The 25,680-nt window shown below is 46.4% G+C and overlaps 2 protein-coding genes across 2 annotated transcripts in view; both read right to left on the reverse strand.

Annotated features, from left to right (window-relative positions):
- lrpprc (leucine-rich pentatricopeptide repeat containing) overlaps positions 1–19,706 on the reverse strand; it is a gene marked incomplete at its 3' end in the record, with an annotated part of 275,324 nt that extends 255,618 nt beyond the window's left edge. Inside the window, exon 1 of the mRNA XM_084321823.1 lies at positions 19,519–19,706. Within this exon, the coding sequence (XP_084177949.1) occupies positions 19,519–19,700 (182 nt within the window). The 5' untranslated portion in view covers positions 19,701–19,706. The remainder of the gene's footprint in view (positions 1–19,518) is intronic.
- A 1,908-nt stretch (positions 19,707–21,614) lies between these two features.
- Positions 21,615–24,834, reverse strand: znhit2 (zinc finger, HIT-type containing 2). Its single transcript, XM_084321825.1, has 2 exons — positions 24,736–24,834; positions 21,615–24,234 (listed from the first exon to the last, which is right to left on the reverse strand). The coding sequence occupies exon 2, from the start codon at positions 24,171–24,173 to the stop codon at positions 22,353–22,355; it is 1,821 nt and encodes a 606-aa protein (XP_084177951.1). The 5' UTR covers positions 24,174–24,234; positions 24,736–24,834; the 3' UTR covers positions 21,615–22,352.
- Positions 24,835–25,680: the final 846 nt, after the last annotated feature.

The raw sequence follows: 25,680 nt of genomic DNA on the forward strand, positions 1-25,680 counted from the left end.
TTAGTGTGTGTGCGTTTGAACGTGTGCATGTTTCAACCATACATTTCCATTTATAAAAAAAAATTAAATAAAAAATTACCTCCTATAATAGTGTGGGTCGCGGCTCTCTGACCCTGTTATTTTTGGGTCGCGGCCTGAAAAGTTTGGGAACCCCTGCCCTAGACGTATAGCCTGTAGCCTGAGAACTGGTGTGAGGGGCTGTAACATTAACCTGCTGTTGGCAACAACAAAGAATTGCTGCAAAATAAACATACATTTGTTGTTTAAATAATTAAAATTAAAAAAATATATATATTATTTTTAGCGGCTGCGTGGCGCAGTGGGCAAGGCGCTCGCCACTAACGCAGGAGACACTGGTATCGAGCCCAGCTCTCGGCGTTGCTACCGGCTTGGCCGGCCGTCATACTAACACAATTGGCAGTGTTAGAGTTTCAAGTTTCAAGTTTCTTTAATAGTTGTCATACAGAAGTACAGAATACTTTTGTACAAAATGCTTCTTACTGTTGCGCTCCAGAGACTGTGCAAGACAAGATAAGTATGAAATAAAAACATAGTAAAATTAGAAGTAAAAAAAAGAGGTCACAGTGTTCAGTTTAGACATATGTACAATGTTCGATGCAGAATAGATGTAGTTATCATACAATATACAATACTGTGCAGTGTACTAATATACAATACTATATAGTGCAAGGCAGAAATGGAGAAATGGGACGAGGTGCAATTTAGGTACAATTCACAGTAGGTGTACGAGTTGTAGTGCAAATCCTTTATCAATAAATATAAAGTGTAAGTGTGTTTGTGTGATCTAAAGTGTGGAGAGTGGGTGCTGCAGTGTGTTGTTTGTTTGAGTGAGTGTGTGCGTGTGGGTGTGTGTGCTGTGTGCATTTGATGGTTGTTGCATAGTGATTATTGTTCGTTTAGCGATTATTGTTCGTTTAGCAGCCTGATGGCCTGGGGATAGAAGCTTCTTCTGAGTCTTTCTGTGCTCGCCTTAAGACTCCGGTATCGCTTGCCTGACCGCAGCAGTTCAAAGAAGCAGTTGTTCGGGTGGCTCGAGTCCTTAATAATTCTCTTAGCCTTCCCTTGCACCGCTTGTTGTAAATGTTCTGGAGGGTGGGAAGCCCCCCTCCAATTGTGCGTTCGGCTGAACGTGTCACTCTTTGTAGTCTGCTACGGTCTTGTGCAGTGCTATTCCCAAACCAGGAGGTGATGTTGCCGGTCAGGATGCTCTCTATTGTACATGAGTAGAAGTTCCTAAGGATCTTCTGACTGACTTGGAACTTCCTTAGGCGCCTGAGGAAGTAGAGGCGTTGTCGTGCCTTCTTCACAACACTGTCAATGTGTGTGGTCCATGTCAAGTCCTCGGATATGTGGGCTCCGAGGTACTTGAAACTGTTCACTCTCTCAACCAGAGGGTGGGAAAGCCGGTGGGTGGGCGTGGGGATTTGACGTTGTGGCCGGCGACTCCTACAGGTCGGTTGGGTGACGCCGGTGTGGCGGAAACAGGAAGTATCGGGGGCAGCGTGAGCCTCCCACGCGTTACTCCTCGCCACTGAGAGTTCGAGCTGTTGCGGTGAAAAGATGCGACAGGCTGCCTCCTCGTGTACCGGAGGGGACACGTGATGCAAGGCTTCTATCCTCACTACAGCCGACCAGTGGGAGGCATAGTCTAGCAACGTTCAAGACAGGGGAGGGAAGAATTGAAAATATGAAATTGGGATGAGAGAAAAATTGAAAATGGGGAGAAAAAGTAGATACTTTTTTTTTTAATAATTTTTCATAGTAATAAAAATATCAATAATTATTACATGGCGTTTTCACATTCGCCGAAATGCTGCACTCAGTCATGCAATCGGACCACAGACCTGCCGGCTGCCGATAATAATAATCACTTTATTTGGGCTGACAGAGCCACAGAACAACTGCGTCTGCATTTGATCTCGTCTCGTCGATTAATTAGGTATATTGTTAGTAAGTTAGCCATGTAATAAGCGGGATAATGTATAGCCTATACTCGGTCATTGTCACAAAATAATTGACCTTCACTGACGTTCTAAACTCCGTGTCGGTCAATTATTTTGCGACAATGACCTCGTAGCTATACATTATCCCTTACTTATATCAATATCGAACGATATTAATTATTATTAAAAAAAAATTATTAAATGTTTGGCCACATCGTCCAACATGCTTCTAACAGAAGGCTCTGCATACAAACTGAGGTTCACCGACATATACTCCAGTCACACATGGTCGATTTCACCGAGCTTCAGTATAGACAGGAGCTCGACCCCATTGACTTTGCATTGGTTTGTGGCCAACTATCGAGAGCTAGTATGAGGACCAGCATGGCCTGTGCTCAGGAAGGACTCTACTGATCAACACCATTATTGGGAACAGGGCTAGGGATCCTAAACCCAGAACTATCCCTTTAATCTCACCCGTAGGAACCATAGTGTGTGTGTGTGTGCGTGCGCGTACCTTCTGTGTTTCTGTCCTTCACGTGCTGCGTGAGGAGGGGCCAGAAGTAGTGTGGCCTGATGGGTATGTCCTGCTCCTTGGCGATCTTCATCAGCTGAAAACACAATGCTGGGAGAGAGGAGGAAACACAACACATTAGGGCGGTGTGTCGTGGATATCAAATCCCTACCCCTCCCATCTCCGTTGGAGCACTTTTTTTATTTTCTTTTTTTTTTTAACCTTTTTTCTTTTCATGTCAACATTCACATGCACAATATACGCTTACCTAGGATTTGACTTGATTCAACAACAAAGCAGTCGGGGCAATGGCAAGCCAAAAACGGTCGAAAGTGTAGTTATTTGAATTTTTTATTTTTTTTCACGACTGAGGTAGGTAGATTACATTTTTAGAGACTAAAGTACCGAAAAAAGGTACCGCTGGGTACCGGTATCGATTCACAGGTACCAGTACCGGTACCGTATCGGTTCAAATGTGAGTGAAAAGTACCCATCCCTATCGGCTACCCCCCAACAAAATGTGCATGTGTGTGTGTTCCTGTGTGCGCCGCCCATCACATGTGTGTGTCACTGCATGATGAATAAAGACTTCTTCAAACGTCCAGTTTATTATATTATAATAGGGAGCGGTGTGTGTAAATTAGCTTGTGTGAGAGAGTGTGTGTGTGTGTGTGTGTGTGTGTGTGTGTGTGTGTGTGTGTGTGTGTGTGTGTGTGTGTGTGTGAGAGAGTGTCTGGGTCTGGATCAGGGTGTGTGAGAGAGAGTGTCTGGATCAGAGTGTGTGAGAGTGAGAGAGTGTCTGGATCAGGGTGTGTGAGAGAGAGAGTGTCTGGATCAGGGTGTGTGTGAGAGAGAGTGTCTGGATCAGTGTGTGAGAGAGAGAGTGTCTGGATCAGAGTGTGTGAGAGAGAGTGTCTGGATCAGAGTGTGTGAGAGTGAGAGAGTGTCTGGATCAGTGTGTGAGAGAGAGAGTGTCTGGATCAGAGTGTGTGAGAGAGAGTGTCTGGATCAGAGTGTGTGAGAGAGAGAGAGTGTCTGGATCAGGGTGTGTGAGAGAGAGAGTGTCTGGATCAGAGTGTGTGAGAGAGAGTGTCTGGATCAGAGTGTGTGTGAGAGAGAGTGTCTGGATCAGTGTGTGAGAGAGAGAGTGTCTGGATCAGAGTGTGTGAGAGAGAGTGTCTGGATCAGAGTGTGAGAGAGAGAGTGTCTGGATCAGAGTGTGAGAGAGAGAGTGTCTGGATCAGAGTGTGAGAGAGAGAGTGTCTGGATCAGAGTGTGAGAGAGAGAGTGTCTGGATCAGAGTGTGAGAGAGAGAGAGTGTCTGGATCAGGGTGTGTGAGAGAGAGTGTCTGGATCAGAGTGTGTGAGAGTGAGAGAGTGTCTGGATCAGAGTGTGTGAGAGAGAGAGTGTCTGGATCAGAGTGTGTGAGAGTGAGAGAGTGTCTGGATCAGAGTGTGTGAGAGAGAGAGTGTCTGGATCAGAGTGTGAGAGAGAGAGTGTCTGGATCAGAGTGTGTGAGAGAGAGAGTGTCTGGATCAGAGTGTGAGAGAGAGAGTGTCTGGATCAGAGTGTGAGAGAGAGAGTGTCTGGATCAGAGTGTGTGAGAGAGAGAGAGTGAGTCATACCGGACTTCTTGCTCTCCAGAGCACAGAGGAGGGTCAGGAGGAGCGGAGAGGCGTGCAGCTTAGACTCCTGAAGCTCCTTACAGTACCCGGCTATCTTCTCCACAGGCTGCAGTGTGTACACACACACACACACACGTACACACGTTAATGTATTCATTCATTGGCAGAATTTTCACATATCCTGTTTACGTGATAATATTTGCATTACTTGTAATTAAGATGCCAGCAGACCCCAATTTGGGCCCAATTAATTAATGAATGAGAAAGTTAGAGATGACAAGAGTGTCTGCGTGCGTGTGCGCGTGTGTGTACCATGTCCATGTTGACACAGTGTCTGAGGAAGAAGTTCCCCAGGCTGGGGGCCTCGGTGGTGTCTGGTGTCTGCATCAAGGGGATGGTCTTCAGGATGCAGAAAGCCATGTCCTCCTCCCCCTGGGTGATCAGACTCAGACACAGGTTCATCGCATCTATAGGGAGAGGGAGGGAGGGAGGGATTACGATGGGGGGGGTGTGTGTGTGTGTGTAAGTAGCCATGTATCTTCATATCAATCTTTGAGTACCGGTACATAAGGGAGCCTTTAAATGAAAGGATAAGGTGTAATTCCATATTGCCATGTAGCCATCTAGAAAACTAACCTTCTTATGGTAATTTACTATTATGTACTTTGCTACTATGTCTATACTACTATTTACTATGTACTATGTCTATACTACTATTTACTATGTACTATGTCTATACTACTATTATTTTCCTAGTCAAGGAATCAAATAGTCTGCTATGGCCCTCTTGGATTTTGGAGGACCAATCAAAGAGTCTTTCCAGAGCTGGGACAGATGGCATGCAGGTACTCGCCTGCCCCATCCACAAGCACAGACAGTGACTCATTTATTTATTTATTTTCAGTTATTGTGCTTTTTTTTGTTTTATGTCTGGTGGAAAGGACAATATTTGTTTTGGTCAGAGTACTTTAGCACAGTGACACATCATCCTGCTTCAGCGCTCAGTCTAAACCCTGCTGCCACCAGGCTGAGAACCACAGGTTTATTTTTATTTTTTACAAGGAAGTTGCATTGTTCATTTCAATACCTGTAATAGTACTAGTGATGCACCGATGTGAAAATTGTGGCCGATACCGATAACCGATATTAATATTGCTGTTCTGGCCGATACCGATATTTACCGATGTCGATATCCCTGTATAGAAAACACTTTTTTATGATAATCAAATAAAGAGCTATTTTTCAAAACGCATTTTCTTTTAACTTTTGTAACTTATTTTTTGTAAAAAAAAATATCGGCCCTATCTTGATATCGGACCGATACCAATGTGTAAAAAATTGCCATATCGGCCGATATTATATCGGCGGCCAATATATCGTGCATCACTAAATAGTACAGTAGTCCACACAAACACACACACACACGTGCATTCAGTTAAGTTGGAATATGACTGTAATACAAACAGTTCAGTTCGTCAGTTACATGCAACACAGATTACAGTTTACATCTGTCTGCTTGAGAAAATACCATGTTCTGCAATAAAAATGATTGAAGTGAGATGAACAGACTGAACTTTATTTTATTAAATAAAACATGTTGACAAAGTTTTACTTTGCAGTTGAAAAAAGGTAATAAATGGCAATATATCGCAATAGTAATATCGCAATACTCTGCATATCGCAATATATTTTGAATCGCAATACTATCGTATCGCGACTTAAGTATCGTGATAGTATCGTATCGTGAGGCCTCTGGTGATTCCCACCCCTACTCCACCACCCAGACCAGTTAGCCTGAGACCCACAGCTCATCCACCACCCAGACCAGTTAGCCTGAGACCTGCTGCTGCCGTCTGGGTCTGGACGGCTTCACGCCTGTCGTTTTTCATGATGTGTACCTGGAATGTATCCTCGGTGGTGTCTGATGATGTGTAGTACCTGGAATGTATCCTCATGGTGTCTGATGATGTGTAGTACCTGGAATGTATCCTTGTGGTGTCTGATGAGGTGTCTGATGATGTGTAGTACCTGGAATGTATCCTCGTGGTGTCTGATGAGGTGTCTGATGATGTGTAGTACCTGGAATGTATCCTCATGGTGTCTGATGATGTGTAGTACCTGGAATGTATCCTCGTGGTGTCTGATGAGGTGTCTGATGATGTGTAGTACCTGGAATGTATCCTCGTGGTGTCTGATGAGGTGTCTGATGATGTGTAGTACCTGGAATGTATCCTCATGGTGTCTGATGATGTGTAGTACCTGGAATGTATCCTCGGTCGTGTCTGATGCGATCCAGCATCTCAGCTACGTGCTGCGAGTGGCCGGCCTTGGTCAGAGAGAAGACCACCTGCATGATGTCCCGGTCCATCAGAGTACCATCTGCACTGTCCACCATCTCCAGAGTCTGAGAGAGAGAGAGAGAGAGAGAGAGAGAGAGAGAGAGAGAGAGAGAGAGAGAGAGAGAGAGAGAGAGAGAGAGAGAGAGAGAGAGAGAGAGAGGAGAGAGAGAGAGAAAGAGAGAAAGAGAGAAAGAGAGAGAGAGAGACAGAGACAGAGAGAGAGAGACAGAGACAGAGACAGAGAGAGAGAGAGAGAGATACAGAGAGAGAGACAGAGACACAGAGAGAAAGAGACACAAAGAGACAGAGAAAGACACAGACAGGCAAAATGAACCAAATGTAAGCCTAGAATAAAATGTGTAAATTACAGTTTCATGAAATGGTCTAGATGAAAACATAGCAACACCTTGTCTTATAGGGACCGCTGCCTTATGGTTTCACTGAGCTGTAATTAACACAACACCTTGTCTTATAGGGACCGCTACCTTATGGTTTCACTGAGCTGTAATTAAAACAACGCAAGGATTCAATGTCCCCTGATGACATCACTGGTGCCATATTCAAACTAATTTATTCTCAATAACCCGTCAAGCTTAAATTAATGTGTGCAGTCTTTGGGTGAGTGTGAGATTATGTGCAAAACCGTTTAGAGTCTTTGGGTGAGTGTGAGATTATGTGCCAAATGAAGCAGAATTGTGTCCTTTTAAATACAGACAAACATAATGGATCTTACACGCTATTCAGACCACAACACCCACCGCGCGCACACGCACACACACACACACACACACACCTCACACACACACACACACCACACACATAAAAGGGATGAACCCACACACCTGTTTGATCTTGCCCATGTCTCCCTTCTCTGCGTAGGCGGTGAGCAGAGCCACGTAGGTGTCTGGACCTGGTTCTATTCCTGCTCCACGCATCACAGGCAGGATGCTCTCTGCACTCTCCATGTCACTACACACACAGTTTTAAATCACATTATCCCAACATAGTTTCATTCCATTTTATTGATGGCTGGATGTAGACAAAACCTTCAATGTTGATGTTTAACCTCTTAACCTTCCTTAGCCCATGCGGCCCGCCGGCGGACCGCAGATGACATTGCGTCATAAATCAAGCTCTGCAGACTGTCTGACAAAATTATTGTTTTATTTTTCAAACGTATATATTCGTATTTTCAAAACGGTATACAACGGAAATGTACTGATGAAAAAACAATCCGTTTCGTACATGTTGACTGCAAGCAAGTCATTGATAAGCGACGGGTGTATTAGACCCATAGCCATAATTTAAGATATAGTTTAAGCATTCGCAAATTTCCCCATCCTCCCATTGACTAAAGCGCTGGCACGGAACGGCCTATTTGGGCATAGGGGCGTGGCTCTGAATGTGTTAACGGTGCAATGGCCGTACCAGACTGAGATGCAGGTGGTGAGGATGCTCTCAATCGTACGTATTTAAACGGATACGGTCATTATTTTTCAAATCCCTTGGTATACGGTAAGACCGTGACACCGTCGTGGATTAAAACCGTGTGGTTTCCTGGAGCTTCCTGGTTCGCTCAGGGCCCGGCCAGAACCCCGGCTGATGGTTATGCATCCATTACACAACTGGCAAGGATCTTGAAACAATTCATGTAAAGAAAAAAAAACAATGTGATGATGGTAGAATGTAGATGAACGGGGCAGCAGCACTCACCCTGCGCGGGCGTGGCCCGTCACCAGGGAGTTGAAGACGGCTTCTGTGATCGCTAGGTCTTTGTTCTTCATGAAGCCCAGGATCGTGCTGCGAGAGGACAGGAAGCCAAAGGGACACATTTCAGAAAAGGGACACATTTCAGAGTTCAGGGAAGTACAGAGAAGCTATCCCTCTCCAGGGGAAGGATGTGACAAAGGGCTCTCTGGAGACAAGTTCTGCACAAATAACCTGTAAAGACAAAGTCATGCCTCCTAGAGTTAATAACAATCTGTATAGTCAAAGTCATGCCTCCTAGAGTTAATAACAATCTGTATAGTCAAAGTCATGTCTCCTAGAGTTAATAACACTCTGTATAGTTAAAGTCATGTCTCCTAGAGTTAATAATCTGTATAGTCAAAGTCATGCCTCCAAAAGGAGTTAACCATAAAAAAACAAACACATTTCTGAGTGGAGGGGATCTTTAAGTATGGCAGCAAATCCTCTGTTGACGTGTCACAGAGGATACGAGGATGGAGGACAGAGGGACAGACGCTTTAGAATGCACCCCAGATCCTTGATGGTTCAAAGTCAAACATCTGGAACGGTGAATCTGACTGTTTTAATGGACCTAACCACCACTCAAAACATCATGAAAAGTGAGGCCTTAGTGAGGCGCCATCAGTTGTCTCACCTGGCTCCTTCGATGTCCCCCACTTGACAGTAGGCTCCGATCAGTCTCTGGTAGGTCACCTGGGGGACGACAAAACTGGTCCCATAAGTTTCTGAGCAGAGAAATGAGCGCTCGTTGAACTTGCCTTTACCGGTGCCGTGGTAATGTGGTGCTGTAGTAATAATGTGGTAATGTGGTGCTGTGGTGCTGTGGTGCTCACTCTGTTGGGCTGGACGTTGGCTGCCTCCATCTTAGCCAGGAAGTCTGTGGGCGAGAACCTGAAGTCGTTCTGCAGGTAAACCTTCAGCAGAGCGTTGTAGTGGCTGGCGTCGTACGACACACCTGGGGAGGCAGACGACACACCTCCAGGTCAGATGGGATGTGTGTGTTCGGACATCATATCTCTGTAGATTTGTGTCCCGGGGAGACACACCAGATGTCTCTTTTGGGTCTCGAGATGAAAGGCTTTGGGAAACCCCTGGTGTAAAGAGCCCCCTGGTTCGGCTCAGAGTATAGTTTACTATTATTATTTATCGACATCCAGGTGACGTCACCTATTTGAGGGGTCCCTCTCTGCTTTCCAATACATTTTAAAGTCTATTGAAGGTGTGTGTTTTATGAAGGTATCTAAGGTTTGGTCGTACTCAGCTCCTGGAGTTTGTCCCAGATGTGATGAGCCAGCTTAGTACGCTCTGGAGGAGGAACCTCTGGGAGCAGAGAGCCACAACTCCTCAACAGCAGCAAGGCCTGGTTACCACTGGGATAGCCTGGGGGGAAAGAGAGAGAGAGAGAGAGCGAGAGAGCGAGAGCGAGAGAGCGAGAGAGAGCGAGAGAGCGAGAGCGAGAGCGAGAGCGAGAGCGAGAGCGAGAGCGAGAGCGAGAGAGAGAGAGAGAGAGAGAGAGAGAGAGAGATGGCAACCAATCAATCCATGTCAGAAACAGGGCTGTTTCCTTGACTAAAGAAATTCTTAGTCGACTAATAGTCTAGGAATTTGTCAACCAAACTCTCCCCCAATGAATGGAAGCGGACAGCCTAGGCATTGTCCAACTAACACCTCTCCCGAAGGCTAACCGGCACTGTCCACTTCCATTCATTGTGCTAAGCTAGGCTAACGTGCAACCAGATAGCTTTCTACTGAACGCACAGAGAGGAAACTGGTATCTTCTCTCTCTCTGGAGAAGACGATAAGCTAATTTCCCAAAATGTTGACGTGTTCCTTTAAGTGTGTAGAATATGATTTGAAAAACCAGGCCATCTCTGCACCACAAAACCTCATTTGAATGGTCTGAATACATGTATTCCACGACACTAATCCAGGCTGCGATTTTGAGTGAGGAAAGGCAGGTGAGGAAGGCTAGCTCTATAGTGCAGTCAAACTGAACAAGCTGGTGAGGAAGGCTAGCTCTATAGTGCAGTCAAACTGAACAAGCTGGTGAGGAAGGCTAGCTCTGTAGTGAGTCAAACTGAACAAGCTGGTGAGGAAGGCTAGCTCTGTAGTGAGTCAAACTGAACAAGCTGGTGAGGAAGGCTAGCTCTATAGTGCAGTCAAACTGAACAAGCTGGTGAGGAAGACTAGCTCTATAGTGCAGTCAAACTGAACAAGCTGGTGAGGAAGACTAGCTCTGTAGTGAGTCAAACTGAACAAGCTGGTGAGGAAGGCTAGCTCTGTAGTGAGTCAAACTGAACAAGCTGGTGAGGAAGACTAGCTCTGTAGTGAGTCAAACTGAACAAGCTGGTGAGGAAGACTAGCTCTGTAGTGAGTCAAACTGAACAAGCTGGTGAGGAAGGCTAGCTCTGTAGTGAGTCAAACTGAACACGCTGGTGAGGAAGGCTAGCTCTATAGTGAGTCAAACTGAACAAGCTGGTGAGGAAGGCTAGCTCTATAGTGAGTCAAACTGAACAAGCTGGTGAGGAAGGCTAGCTCTGTAGTGAGTCAAACTGAACAAGCTGGTGAGGAAGGCTAGCTCTGTAGTGAGTCAAACTGAACAAGCTGGTGAGGAAGGCTAGCTCTATAGTGAGTCAAACTGAACAAGCTGGTGAGGAAGGCTAGCTCTATAGTGAGTCAAACTGAACCAGCTGGTGAGGAAGGCTAGCTCTATAGTGAGTCAAACTGAACAAGCTGGTGAGGAAGGCTAGCTCTATAGTGCAGTCAAACTGAACAAGCTGGTGAGGAAGGCTAGCTCTGTAGTGAGTCAAACTGAACAAGCTGGTGAGGAAGACTAGCTCTGTAGTGAGTCAAACTGAACAAGCTGTGAGGAAGGCTAGCTCTATAGTGAGTCAAACTGAACAAGCTGGTGAGGAAGGCTAGCTCTATAGTGAGTCAAACTGAACAAGCTGGTGAGGAAGGCTAGCTCTGTAGTGAGAGTCAAACTGAACAAGCTGGTGAGGAAGGCTATATAGTGCAGTCAATATCACACCTGAATTTCCCCAAGGGGATTAATAAAGAAACACTTGACATTTTAACTGTTCAGCCCTAGTAGTAATAAGTAGGGATGCCCCGATCGATCGGCCAGCGATCGGTATCGGCCGATATTCAGTATAAATATGAGATTGGGGAATTCCGATAATGCTTTCTAGTCCCCGGTTGTGAAAACCGATTGATGACGCGTGCGAAAAACATGATCCAATTATCAGCAGAGTTCTCGCTCGCTGTCTTCTCTCCTGCACCTGCAGCAAGTTGTTTGACACACAGGCACACACAAGCTGCAGTGCACGCATTGCCCCTCCCCCTCACAGACCCATCCTCTTTCAACATCACTGAAGCATTAAACAAAATGGCCCAGTAAACTATTCACTTTAGTTTAATACATGAGGCGTTGTCTAACGTTATCTAGCTGGCTAGCTACTGATAGCTCCGGATATCAACGTCTGATATCATCTTTGGCTTATCATATGCTTAACACCCAGTACTATTCACTTTACTTAACTTCTAAGATTAGATAAGATAATTTAGTCCGGACTTTGAGAATACCTGTGTTAGACCTACAGTATAATACTGCCAGCTGCTATAAGAAAACCAAAAACGATCGGTATCGGCAGTGTATCGGCCGATATGGCTCATAAACGATCGGTGATCCGTGTATCGGTGGCAAAAAATGTGATCTGGGCATCCCTAGTAATAAGCCAATCAAAATCAACCCATTTGTCGATCGAGCAAATCCAATGCATCCTTGTGCCGGCAGGGGCAAATCAGACTCATCCATCAGAGAGGGAACAGAAGGGATCAGACTCATCCATCAGAGAGGGAACAGAAGAGGGACTGGATCAGACTCATCCATCAGAGAGGGAACACAAGAGGGATCAGACTCATCCATCAGAGAGGGAACACAAGGGATCAGACTCATCCATCAGAGAGGGAACAGAAGAGGACTGGATCAGACTCATCCATCAGAGAGGGAACAGAAGGGATCAGACTCATCCATCAGAGAGGGAACAGAAGAGGGATCAGACTCATCCATCAGAGAGGGAACACAAGAGAGACTGGATCAGACTCATCCATCAGAGAGGGAACACAAGAGGGATCAGACTCATCCATCAGAGAGGGAACACAAGAGAGACTGGATCAGACTCATCCATCAGAGAGGGAACACAAGAGAGACTGGATCAGACTCATCCATCAGAGAGGGAACACAAGAGAGACTGGATCAGACTCATCCATCAGAGAGGGAACACAAGAGGGACTGGATCAGACTCATCCATCAGAGAGGGAACACAAGAGAGACTGGATCACTCATCCATCAGAGAGGGAACACAAGAGAGACTGGATCAGACTCATCCATCAGAGAGGGAACACAAGAGGGATCAGACTCATCCATCAGAGAGGGAACACAAGAGGGATCAGACTCATCCATCAGAGAGGGAACACAAGAGGGATCAGACTCATTCATCAGAGAGGGAACACAAGAGAGACTGGATCACTCATCCATCAGAGAGGCAACACAAGAGGGATCAGACTCATCCATCAGAGAGGGAACACAAGAGAGACTGGATCAGACTCATCCATCAGAGAGGGAACACAAGAGAGACTGGATCAGACTCATCCATCAGAGAGGGAACACAAGAGGGACTGGATCACTCATCCATCAGAGAGGGAACACAAGAGAGACTGGATCACTCATCCATCAGAGAAGGAACAGAAGAGGGATCAGACTCATCCATCAGAGAGGGAACACAAGAGAGACTGGATCACTCATCCATCAGAGAGGGAACACAAGAGACTGGATCCCTCATCCATCAGAGAGGGAACACAAGAGGGATCAGACTCATCCATCAGAGAGGGAACACAAGAGGGATCAGACTCATCCATCAGAGAGGGAACACAAGAGGGACTGGATCAGACTCATCCATCAGAGAAGGAACAGAAGAGGGATCAGACTCATCCATCAGAGAGGGAAATGCGGCTGGGTAGCGCAGCGGACTAAGCGCTCGCCTACCACCGCAGAGACTCTGGGATCGAATCCAGCTGTCAGCGGTACCTCCGGCTTGGTCGGTCGTCCCTACTAACACAATTGGCAGTGTTTTTTTTTTTTTAAATATATATATCTTTTAATTATGTTTTTGGTAGATTTTTATTTGTTTGTTCTACCGGGCAGTCCGGTAGAGAGAGAGAGAGAGAGAGGAAGAACAGGAGACAGAGTGGGGGGAAGACATTCGGCAAAGGACGCCAGGTCCGGGAATCGAACCCGGGTCGGCCGCTTCGCGACGCAGCGCGTTACATGGGTCGCCACTTGGGTGCACGACAATTGGCAGTGTTAGCGGGTGGGAAGCCGGCGGGGTATGTATCCTGGTCGTTGTAAACAGCGACTCCTACTGGTCGGTCGGGGCGCCTGCTCAGCAGGGAAGGATTCTGGGGGAGATAGTGTGATCTTCAAGTTCAAGTTTCTCAAGTTTCAAGTTTTTCAAGTTTCTTTAATAGTTGTCATACAGAAGTACAGAATACTTTTGTACAAAATGCTTCTTACTGTTGCGCTCCAGAGACTGTGCATGACAAGATAAGTATGAAATAAAAACATAGTAAAAATTAGAAGTAAAAAAAGAGGTCACAGTGTTCAGTTTAGACATATGTACAATGTTCGTAGACGTAGTTACCATACAATATACAATACTGTGCAGTGTACTAATATACAATACTATATAGTGCAAGGCATAAATGGACGAGGTGCAGTTTAGGTACAATTCACAGTAGGTGTACGAGTTGTAGTGCAAATCCTTTATCAATAAATATAAAGTGTAAGTGTGTTTGTGTGATCTAAAGTGTGGAGAGTGGGTGCTGCAGTGTGTTGTTTGTTTGAGTGAGTGTGTGCGTGTGGGTGTGTGTGCTGTGTGCATTTGATGGTTGTTGCATAGTGATTATTGTTCGTTTAGCGATTATTGTTCGTTTAGCAGCCTGATGGCCTGGGGATAGAAGCTCCTTCTGAGTCTTTCTGTGCTCGCCATAAGACTCCGGTATCGCTTGCCTGACGGCAGCAGTTCAAAGAGGCAGTTGTTCGGGTGGCTCGAGTCCTTAATAATTCTCTTAGCCTTCCCCTTGCACCGCTTGTTGTAAATGTTCTGGAGGGTGGGAAGCCCCCCTCTAATTGTGCGTTCGGCTGAACGTGTCACTCTTTGTAGTCTGCTACGGTCTTGTGCAGTGCTATTCCCAAACCAGGAGGTGATGTTGCCGGTCAGGATGCTCTCTATTGTACATGAGTAGAAGTTCCTAAGGATCTTCTGACTGACTTGGAACTTCCTTAGGCGCCTGAGGAAGTAGAGGCGTTGTCGTGCCTTCTTCACAACACTGTCAATGTGTGTGGTCCATGTCAAGTCCTCGGATATGTGGGCTCCGAGGTACTTGAAACTGTTCACTCTCTCAACTGGTGCCCCGTCGATGCTGAGGGGGCTGTAGTCCTTGACCCCCGACCTCCTGAAGTCCACAATCATCTCTTTTGTTTTGCTGACGTTCAGGAGGGTAGATCTTCCCACGCGTTACGTTCCCCCAGTGAGAGTCCTCGCTGTCAGGTGAAAAGAAGCGGCTGGCTGACTCCACATGTATCGCAGGAAGACATGTGGTAGTCTTCTCCCTCCCCAGGCCGACAGTAGGGGGCAAATGCGCGCAACGACCAGGAAGGGGATTGGGAATTGGCATAACGACTAACATTGGGATGGGAGAAAAACAAAAAAAAGGAGTAAAAATATCACACAAAAAGAAAAAAGGGAAGTGGGAACACGAGAGGAACGGATCAGACTCGGTCTTCGTCCCGCAGACGTCGTTGTGGAAGACGCGCGGCGACGTGTCTCACCTGTCCTGCAGACGTCGTGGAAGACGCGCAGCAACATGGTCTTAGTGATGCGTCCCGTCCTCCTCACGGAGTTGTCCAGCTTGGCCAGAGCCCAGTCGAACTGCTGCGCCTGCTTGGAGCGCACCACCAGGCCGGAGTCATCCCTCCTCTCTGGGGCCGCCGCGTAGCCCCGCACTCCAGCCGCCGCATGGGGCCACACACACCTGTGGAGAGGGGGAGGAGGGAGAGGGGGTGGGGGTAGATGAAGGGGGAGGAGAGGGTAGATAAAGGGGGAGGAGAGGGTAGATGAAGGGGGAGGTGAGGGAGGAGGGAGAGGGGGGTGGGGGTAGATGAAGGGGGAGGAGAGGGTAGATGAAGGGGGAGGAGAGGGTAGATGAAGGAGGAGGAGAGGAGGGAGGAGGAGGAGGAGGAGAGGGTAGATGAAGGAGGAGGAGAGAGTAGATGAAGGAGGAGGAGAGGGTAGATGAAGGAGGAGGAGAGGGTAGATGAAGGAGGAGGAGGGTAGATGAAGGAGGAGGAGAGGGTAGATGAAGGAGGAGGAGAGGGTAGATGAAGGAGGAGGATGGTAGATGAAGGAGGAGGAGAGGGTAGATGAAGGAGGAGGAGGAGAGGGTAGATGAAGGAGGAGAGGGTAGATGAAGGAGGAGGAGAGAGTAGATGAAGGAGGAGGAGAGGGTAGATGAAGGAGGAGAGGGTAGATGAAGGAGGAGGAGAGGGTAGATGAAGGGGGGGAGAGGGTAGATGAAGGAGGAGGAGAGGGTAGATGAAGGAGGAGGAGAGGGTAGATGAAGGAGGAGGAGAGGGTAGATGAAGGAGGAGGAGGGGAGGGTAGATGGAGGAGGAGAGGGTAGATGAAGGAGGAGGAGAGTAGATGAAGGAGGAGGAGGAGAGGGTAGATGAAGGAGGAGGAGAGGGTAGATGAAGGAGGAGGAGAGGGTAGATGAAGGAGGAGGAGAGGGTAGATGAAGGAGGAGAAGAGGGTAGATGAAGGAGGAGGAGAGGGTAGATGAAGGAGGAGGAGAGGGTAGATGAAGGGGGAGAGGGTAGATGAAGGAGGAGGAGAGGGTAGATGAAGGAGGAGGAGAGAGGGTAGATGAAGGAGGAGAAGAGGGTAGATGAAGGAGGAGGGTAGATGAAGGCGGAGGAGAGGGTAGATGAAGGAGGAGGAGAGGGTAGATGAAGGAGGAGGGTAGATGAAGGAGGAGGGTAGATGAAGGCGGAGGAGAGGGTAGATGAAGGAGGAGGAGAGGGTAGATGAAGGAGGAGGGTAGATGAAGGGGGAGGAGAGGGTAGATGAAGGAGGAGGGTAGATGAAGGGGGAGGAGAGGGTAGATGAAGGAGGAGGAGAGGGTAGATGAAGGAGGAGAGGGTAGATGAAGGAGGAGGGTAGATGAAGGAGGAGGAGGGTAGATGAAGGAGGAGGAGAGGGTAGATGAAGGAGGAGGGTAGATGAAGGGGGAGGAGAGGGTAGATGAAGGAGGAGGAGAGGGTAGATGAAGGAGGAGGGTAGATGAAGGAGGAGAGGGTAGATGAAGGAGGAGGGTAGATGAAGGAGGAGAGGGTAGATGAAGGAGGAGGGTAGATGAAGGAGGAGGGTAGATGAAGGAGGAGAGGGTAGATGAAGGAGGAGGAGGGTAGATGAAGGAGGAGGGTAGATGAAGGAGGAGGGTAGATGAAGGGGGAGGAGAGGGTAGATGAAGGAGGAGGAGAGGGTAGATGAAGGAGGAGGAGAGGGTAGATGAAGGAGGAGGAGAGGGTAGATGAAGGAGGAGAGGGTAGATGAAGGAGGAGGAGAGGGTAGATGAAGGAGGAGGAGAGGGTAGATGAAGGAGGAGGAGAGGGTAGATGAAGGAGGAGGAGAGGGTAGATGGAGGAGGAGGGTAGATGAAGGAGGAGGAGGGTAGATGAAGGAGGAGGGTAGATGAAGGAGGAGGGTAGATGAAGGAGGAGGAGAGGGTAGATGAAGGAGGAGGAGAGGGTAGATGAAGGAGGAGGAGGGTAGATGAAGGAGGAGGGTAGATGAAGGAGGAGAGGGTAGATGAAGGAGGAGGGTAGATGAAGGAGGAGAGCATAGGGAGAGAGAGAGAGAAGAGTAACCGTTTGTTTATGCACGTGTAAACCAGTGGAGCAGCAAAGTATGATTTAAACTGCCTTGCTCAAGGAAACACGTGGTTTTATTACCATATCAAGACCATGTCATATTTCTGTCCCAACATGCTGAGCAGCTCCTAAAATCATGACCTTGACCTATGAATAAATTAAGCATTAAGCATCGCTTCAAGTTAGTTGATTAACTGTTGAAAATGTGTCACGGTATTACTAGTTAATTAATACGGCTGGTACCGTTAACTAGTAGCTCTGATGTTGCAAATCCTATGTATGAGCCCCTTTCTAGCAGGTAGCCATGTGGCTAGTGTGTACAGTACAATTGTACAAACAGGTATGAATGAAATCTGACAGCACTGTTTTGGGGTAGTTAGTTCATCTAGTTGTGTTTGTCGGTGTAAGTTAAAGATGATTATCATCACCACCATGTGTAATATTATAATGTTAAGGGGAGGCCATGTTTGTCGCGCATATATGTGGCGCATATATGTTAGTTGATTGATTGATTGATTGATTGAATGAAAACTTTATTTAACAGATTGCAGAATGGGTACAATACAGTACAGGGCCTCAATACACACAATTGTTAAGGGGATGCAGACCAGAGAAAGACTTTCGTCTTGTTTACATCAGGGTCCATCCATTTTCAATTCATCATAACAAGGAGGGGAGAGAACAGATGGTAGAGGTAAACGGTACTCTATCCCCCCCCCTCACAGTGAGCTGTGGTGTTCCACAAGGAAGCATACTAGGACCGCTACTCTTCCTAATTTATGCAAATGACATGTCGTCAGCCTGTGACTGCAACTTGTTCCTGTTTGCGGACGACTCAGCCCTGCTGGTCTCTGACAAGAACAAATTGCAGGTTGAAAAAACCCTCAGCACGGAACTAGGCAAAATCTGCATATGGCTCGCTGATAACAAACTATCATTACACATGGGCAAAACAGAGTCCATTCTCTTCGGTTCAAATAACAAACTCAGCAAGACAGACGGCTTCTCAGTTACAGTGGGTGACAATATTGTCACAAGGAAAGACGAAATTACCTACCTGGGTTCCATCCTAGAGGCAAATCTTTCCTGTGACAAAATGGCATCCAATGTAATAAAAAAAGTCAACCAACGAACTCGATTCTTGTACCGGATCTCCTCTCTGGTAAACAAGAATACCCTGAAGACTCTGGCAGGAGCACTCATTCAAGGGTACTATGACTATGCGTGCACCTCATGGTACCAAAGCACCTCAAAGGCGCTTAAAACAAAATTACAAACATCACAAAACAAACTGGTCAGACTACTACTTGACCTGAACCCCAGAACCCACCTCACCCCTGCCCACTTTGCCAACCTAGGATGGCTTAGAGTAGACGACAGAGTACAGCAACTTGCAATGGGCCTGGTCTACAAGATACACTATACGACCGGGGTGCCCATGTACATGTCAAAATACTTCCCAAAGGTCAGTGAATACCACAACCACTACACCAGAGGAAGCTCAACAAATCATGTTAAACCCAGATTCGGCTCAAACAAGGGACTAAACACGTTTCGCAATTATGCCACAACAATGTGGAACGCCCTACCCAAAGCTGTAAAGGAATGTGAATCCCTGCCCACATTCAAAACCGCCCTTAAAGAGCACCTACGGGAGGCTGCAATTCGAAACTGGCCACCGTAAATGCCCAAAACCCCCACCACCTCCTAATAGACAGTCTCCTCCCCACCGCATGTATATATTCCCTCCCCGCCGTATGTATATTTCCCTCCCACCCACCCACCCCCTCCTAATGTACAGTCCCCTCCCCATCATATGTATATACTCTGTCAGGATCTAGGGGTAACAGTACTGTATATTTGAATACCGCCTATGTCACAAATGTATCAGTACTAAACACCTATATGTCCCTATGCCATAAATGTCATGTATGTTGTGTATGTCATAAATGTCTATATGAATTGAAAATGGGGGACCCTGATGGAAACAAGACAAACGTCTTTCTCAGGTCTGCATCCCCTTAACAATTGTATGTATTGAGCCGTACTGTATTGTACCCATTCTGCAATCTGTTAAATAAAGTTCTCATTCATTCATTCATTCACATTTATGACATACATGACATACAGATACAGTACTGCTACATCTAGACATTTATGACATACCAGATCTACAAATATACAGTACTGTTTGTGATACAAAAAGAGTCTAAAAAAAGAGAGTATATACATGAATTCATCTATATGTGTTAGTTGTCATTGACCCCCTCAATGACATCCCATGCATTACTGTTATCACGCGTGGACCAGATTAGCTGAGATGCTAACAGATACCTGGTCGCGTTGGCCGAGCCAGAGGCTATCTGTCGGGAACAGACTCCCGCGGTTCTGCCGCCGAGGGCCCCGCTGTACAGCCGGCTGAGCGGCGGTCCGGTTCTGCGGGTCCCGGTGATGTGAAGCGAGCCCGAAGGCGTGAGTTGCCTCAGGAGCCGGGCTGATCTCAAGAGCGCAGCCATGTTTGTTTCGTCGCAGCAGAGTGTGACGCCGGCGGAAAGACGTCATCGACACCACGTGACCCCGGTCAAAGAACACTGGACGAGAACAATCTGCGCATGCGCGCCGGGGGTGCAGCAAACTTAACCCTTTCACTGCCACAATACACAGAAGGTTAACCCTTTCACTGCCACACTACAGAAGGTTAACCCTTTCACTGCCACACTACAGAAGGTTAACCCTTTCACTGCCACAATACAGAAGGTTAACCCTTTCACTGTGACATTACAGAAGGTTAACCCTTAACCCTTTCACTGCCACACTACAGAAGGTTAACCCTTTCACTGCCACACTACAGAAGGTTAACCCTTTCACTGCCACACTACAGAAGGTTAAGACTTTAGATTTTGTTATCAATATTGAGCTGTTATTTTTTTTATTATTATTATTATTATATATTACATTATGAATTGAAAATGGGGGACCCTGATGTAAACGAGACAAAAGTCTTTCTCTGGTCTGCATCCCCTTAACAATTGTGTGTATTGAGCCGTACTGTATTGTACCCATTCTACAATCTGTTAATACAATTTTCAATCAATCAATCAAACATACAAAATGTGTAATTATAAATGTAGCTGTTAATCTGTACTTTTTTTTTTAAAGGGATATTTCACTTTAGTAGAATTTGTACAGCAATACTATAGTAGTACTTTACAACTGAGCTAGCGACCACTGTTGTCCCTGTCATCTGCTGTCAACACCAGCCTTCATCCCAGGTGTCAGGCTTCTCATTCACTTCCATTCATTTTGTCTAAATATCATACTACTGAAATAAAAACAAACTATAAGGGTCAACGTGGGTATAAAACAGGAGGGAAGACTGTCAAGTTTTAAACTGTGGATACCAAACAGAGAAGGTAAAGATGACTTTGAACTGATGAACAGTAATCCAGAACTATTTTATTGCACTGTAAAATATATATATATTTGTAATCTATTCTATAATTTTATTGCACTGCACTATTTTAGTCTGTCTAGTTTATCTTACTCTTTTTATTATTGTCTATTTAAAACTGAATCAAACCATAAACAAGGTGGCCTGTTGGGATGTTAGATCCTAATGTGAAAAACTGTGATTTTATGTCAGCACTTTATGTGCTCATTTTATGCTTCTTTTTTCTGTTGTGAAGCACTTTGAGCTGCAGTTTCTGTATGAAAGGTGCTATACAAATAAAGGTATTATTATTATTATACAGCAATAGTGTTGTGTAATATATGTATTCAACAGTACTTTTCTTTTACTAATATTGTCATTTTCTAATTACAAGTATAGGAACTATTTCTCAATTGAGGTGTAGTTTGACCAAATGTCAACTTCTCACAGAATGTTTAGAATCATTCCTCCTCCGGCAAGGCAGCAGGTAACCATGGTAACCACTCCCCAAATATTCCATGTAAGGCCAGGACACACGGCACACTCAAACCTACAACAAAATTGACAGATCTGCTTTTATGTTTCAAAGATAATAAATCTGTAAACACACTTCAAATGCCAAAATAAACACATACCTTTGACCCAGAAGTGTCTGTTCTATTGAAATCTGCACAACAGTTTGTATATATGACCTCATAAGTATATTTTCGACTTGGGCAAAATGAATGGAAGTGAATGAGGAGCCTGCCCTCTGGGAGGACCGGTGTTGTTGACAGTGGACAAGAGGGAGAGCAGTGGTCACTAGTTTACTGGTAGATTTAATCAGTATTTAATAGTGGTCAATAGATAAAAACGATTTAACTAATTAATCTCACAATTTTCTGTAATTAATCTAGATTAAAAATAGCATTTTTCTACTCAAGACCGAAGCTTGTCAGATATTTACTTGAGTAAAATCATGGAATTAATGTAAAATCAACACAAAGAAAGTATATTTAGATTCAAATACTATTTTAATAGCTTTCTTTGAATAGTTTCTCTCCTGTGAAATACAAATGTTCAACAAAACCATCAACATTGACTCAGCTAGACCTCTTTCTTATATCCGTGGCGCTAACAGAAATAAAAACAACCCAGGCCTATGTTAAAGTGCAGATTGGCTTAGAGGACGATAATGTCTTGTATGAACTACCAGTAATAAAAATCATATTAACAACAAAAATGTGTTCCATCTTCATGTCAGATGATTCTCAAAAAGGTGTATGAGTAAATGCAAAAAAAGAACAAGCAAACATACTGCTGAAAGTTCAGAACGTTGAAGATTTTTCACTCCATAGATTAATCTAGATTAATTTATTTTAATGCTTTAAATCATTTTAATTAATCGCCAAAGTTAAAGCATCAACTTTGACAGCCCTAGTATTTGACTATTATTATTAACCAAACAATTATATAATGACTTGAAAAATAATGTCAAATTAACGTTTGAGCTGTTCATGTGTACTCGTCCTTTAAGTCTGCACATTCAAAATGTGTTAACTTTAAATAGTGTAAGTTAATCCAGTATTACAGTAGGTCTCTTGTCACAGAGAAGATGCCGTTTGGAGGACAGTGGATACTAGACTAAGACTATTGTCTTACTGTGAAACTTTATAGTTGGCAGACTGCACACAAACAGAAAACAGCATCGGTCATACTTTTTTATTGCGGCGATCTATTGAAAACATCAAAACCTCCATCAGCTCAGTTCCTCAATCAACAGCCCTTTCCCCTTCCTCTCCGTCTTCCAACGTTCCTCGACGAGCCTCTTGTCTCTCTCCAAGCTCGTCCGCTCGCGCTCCCTCCTGCTGTGCTCGTTCCACAGCCCCACGGCCAGCCTCCGCGTCTGCCCTGCGGCGCTGTCGGACACCCAGGCCTGATAGAACTGGCACTTCTTCCCCGCCAGGAAGTATTTGCGTCTCGCCTCCTCCGCCGCCCCCCCGCCAGCGGCTCCTCCCCTGGGCAGGGCCGCTCTGGCCCGCGACAGAGACGAGCGGAGTTGACTCAGAGCCGCCAGGCAGTAACCGGCGGCCCCCCGCCTGCTTCCGCCCGTCAGGATGTGGGCGACGGCCTCCACGGCCCTGGCCGCGGCGCCGGGATCCTCTCTGTCCAGGTGACCTCCGGCCAGAACGGCGGCCTCCCCGCGCTCCAGCGCCTCCCGGAGCGAGTGGAACACCCTGCCCGAGTTCAGGGCCTCGGACAGGTCCAAGATCGTGTCGCAGAAGTCGCCGACGGTCGCGGATTCGACGTCGCCGTTGATTAGGCGCAGGGCGAAGGCGTAGCCGAAGAGCGCGTTGACCAGGCCGTGGCAGACGAGCGGGGACGGCCTGGAGGACAGGGAGCTCAGTTTGGGAATGTCGACGGATATCGGAGGCACAGTGGAGAGGGATGCTTCCTGGCCCGCCTGCTTCCTGCTCTCCCCCGGACTCTTTCTCAGCTTTGTGGAAGATTGACCACAACCCTGTGTTCTGGATGATGTCTTGTCATCAGTATCAGCCAGAGCTTTAGCACAGCCAGCTGTAACACACGTACCCCCTCTCCGCTCTTCCTCTCCCCAGCTGCCCCCCGCCTCTATCCCCCGACCCTCTCCCTCCATCACCTCCTCCTCCAGCACCTCCACCAGTGCCCTTCCTCCCTCCTCCTCTCCCTCATGCTCCTCCCACCACGGCATCCACAGGGGGACCAGTGTGCTTATAGTCCCGCCCCTGACCATACCCATGAACCTCTCCTTCTCCTGGCTGTCGAGAAGGTCCCACAGCGCCTCCTCCGGGAGGGCGTCGATATCCAGTCCCGCGAGTCTCTCGGCCAAATCCGGCTCCTCTCCACCTTCCGCGTCGCCGCCGCCGTCGTCCGCGTCTCCGCCGAACAGCTCCCCGCCTCCTCCGATGTCCTCGAGTCTCCTCAGGATCCCCTCGATCTCCTCCGCCTTCTCCTCATCCTCCCCCGTTTGCTGCAGCTCCGCTAACCTGGAGAGCAGCTCCAGAACCTCTGCTCCCTCCTTCATCCCTTCACCCTCGTCGTCGTCATCCTCCTCCTCTAATTCTCTCAAAACACTTTCCATTCCTCCCTCCGTCCGACTCGCCTTTTGTCTCAGTCCCAGCAGGATGTCCTGCATCTTTCTCCGGCCCTCCGCCTCGGTCCGCCCCATGTCCTTCAGCTCCCGTACGACAGACTCCTTGTAGAACTCCTCGGAGCAGGCGGAGTGGTCGGGACTCCGGTAGCAGGTCAAGCCGCAGTACGGGACGTTGCAGCGCGGGCAGGTGTAGCAGGAGGGCTCAGATTCACACAACGCGCACACCACGCCCCGTCTAGTGGCGTCACTCCCACCGTCCGCCGTACCACCCCGTTGGTCCTCACGACCGGCGGCCCCTCTGGACGGGACCTGGATTCCATCTCTAGTGACGCCCTCTGGTTCTGCGGCGTCAGCCCACTGGCTGCTGTGGTCTTCTTTTGGGCGAATATCAGTGAGAAGCCTCCTCACAGACAGGGGGATTCTGTTGTGCCTCAGTATTGGATTCATTTGGTGGTTGGGACGTACCGGGACACAGTGTTGTAGCAGTGTGGTTGGTCCAGTGAGTAACCTAAAGAAATATATTGGGTATATTGAGCATGTAGCGCTAAAGTTAAATGGCAACTATTTATATAAAACATGTAGAGAATATACAATGCAATATAAAAATGTTCAAAATAAATGACAAAAGTGGAGAATGAATAAAAAAATTAAATATGGGGGATTTCTTATAGAAATATATAAGTAAACAGTCGTTTTTTTAACCACTGGGCAGATATATAAGATACATATACAAAACAAAGAAGAGCATGGGCATATTTCAAAACACCACAAAACGAGATATATATCCCCACAAATCGTTCTTGCCATTTACACTTCTGGATTTGCACAAATGTTTGCTACAAACACGAACGTATGTTGATTGAAAATGTTATTAAGATTGCAGAATGGGTACAATACAGTACAGCTCAATACACACAATTGTTAAGGGGGTGCAGACCAGAGAAAGACGTTTGTCTTGTTTACATCACGTTGTGCTATTTATTCATCAGTAAACGCGCTTTAAAATTACCTTTATGAGCCGTCGGGTAAAGCGAAGTTAGTCATTTGAAACAACGATATAACAGTTCGTCCTTCTTGGACAGTAGTTGTGTCTCGAACATGATGAGCCGTAAAGCCGCGTGTCGGTCGTGTCGATACCTGATGACGTTTCAGTGTCGTGAAAAAGAATCTCTGCTGCGTTATTTTTTCCGTAGCCGCATTTCTGGCAAGACGCTCTCTGATTGGCCGATGCCTGTTTCTACACTGGTTAAGCTTAGGCACTCTTTCGAAGTTGGTTAAGGTTAGAGTTTGTCTTAGAGCATGGCGATAGAACGCCAGGTAGTTTGCAGCATAGATATATATTATCTATGGTTTGCAGGCTGTTTGACGGGGAAATGGGCAAATACACAGCAAACGCGTCAGTGGCCAATCAGAGAGCGTCAGTCAGCCAGAAATGCGGCTATGGAAAAAAATTACGCATCTCTGCTAAAACTCTTACAGTATATATATATATAAAAATTATTAACAAAAATGAACATGCACAAGAGAAAAGTAACATTGCTCGAATGATAAAACATTTGATTAAATAAAGAAGAAAGAAAGAAAGAAAGAAAGAAAGAAAGAAAGAAAGAAAGAAAGAAAGAAAGAAAGAAAGAAAGAAAGAAAGAAAGAGAGAAAGAAAGGACAGGCATACAATATAGAAGAAAAACTGTATGATATCAAAAGGCTATCATGAATGACGCATAGCTTCTAATTATTATTTTGGGAAACTACAGCATTTCTACAGCAGTGTACATCGTGGGTTTGTATACATATAGGCTATACTCGGAGGCGTCTCTACTTTTCGTAGCTCCATTTCTGCAGACCCCTCTCTGATTGGTTGAGCCCATTTGAGCAAAGCCCCTCTCTGATTGGTTGAGCGAAGCCCCTCTCTGATTGGTTTAGCTCGTCGCGCGGTAAAAGGCTGATGTAATGT

The sequence above is a fragment of the Notolepis coatsorum genome (genome assembly GCF_963971535.1).
Source record: "Notolepis coatsorum genome assembly, chromosome: 9".
NCBI lineage: Eukaryota > Metazoa > Chordata > Actinopteri > Aulopiformes > Paralepididae > Notolepis > Notolepis coatsorum.

Coding starts and splice junctions, on each gene's coding strand:
- znhit2 (XM_084321825.1), bottom strand. CDS start 24,173: ATGAATCCAATACTGAGGCACAACAGAATCCCCCTGTCTGTGAGGAGG.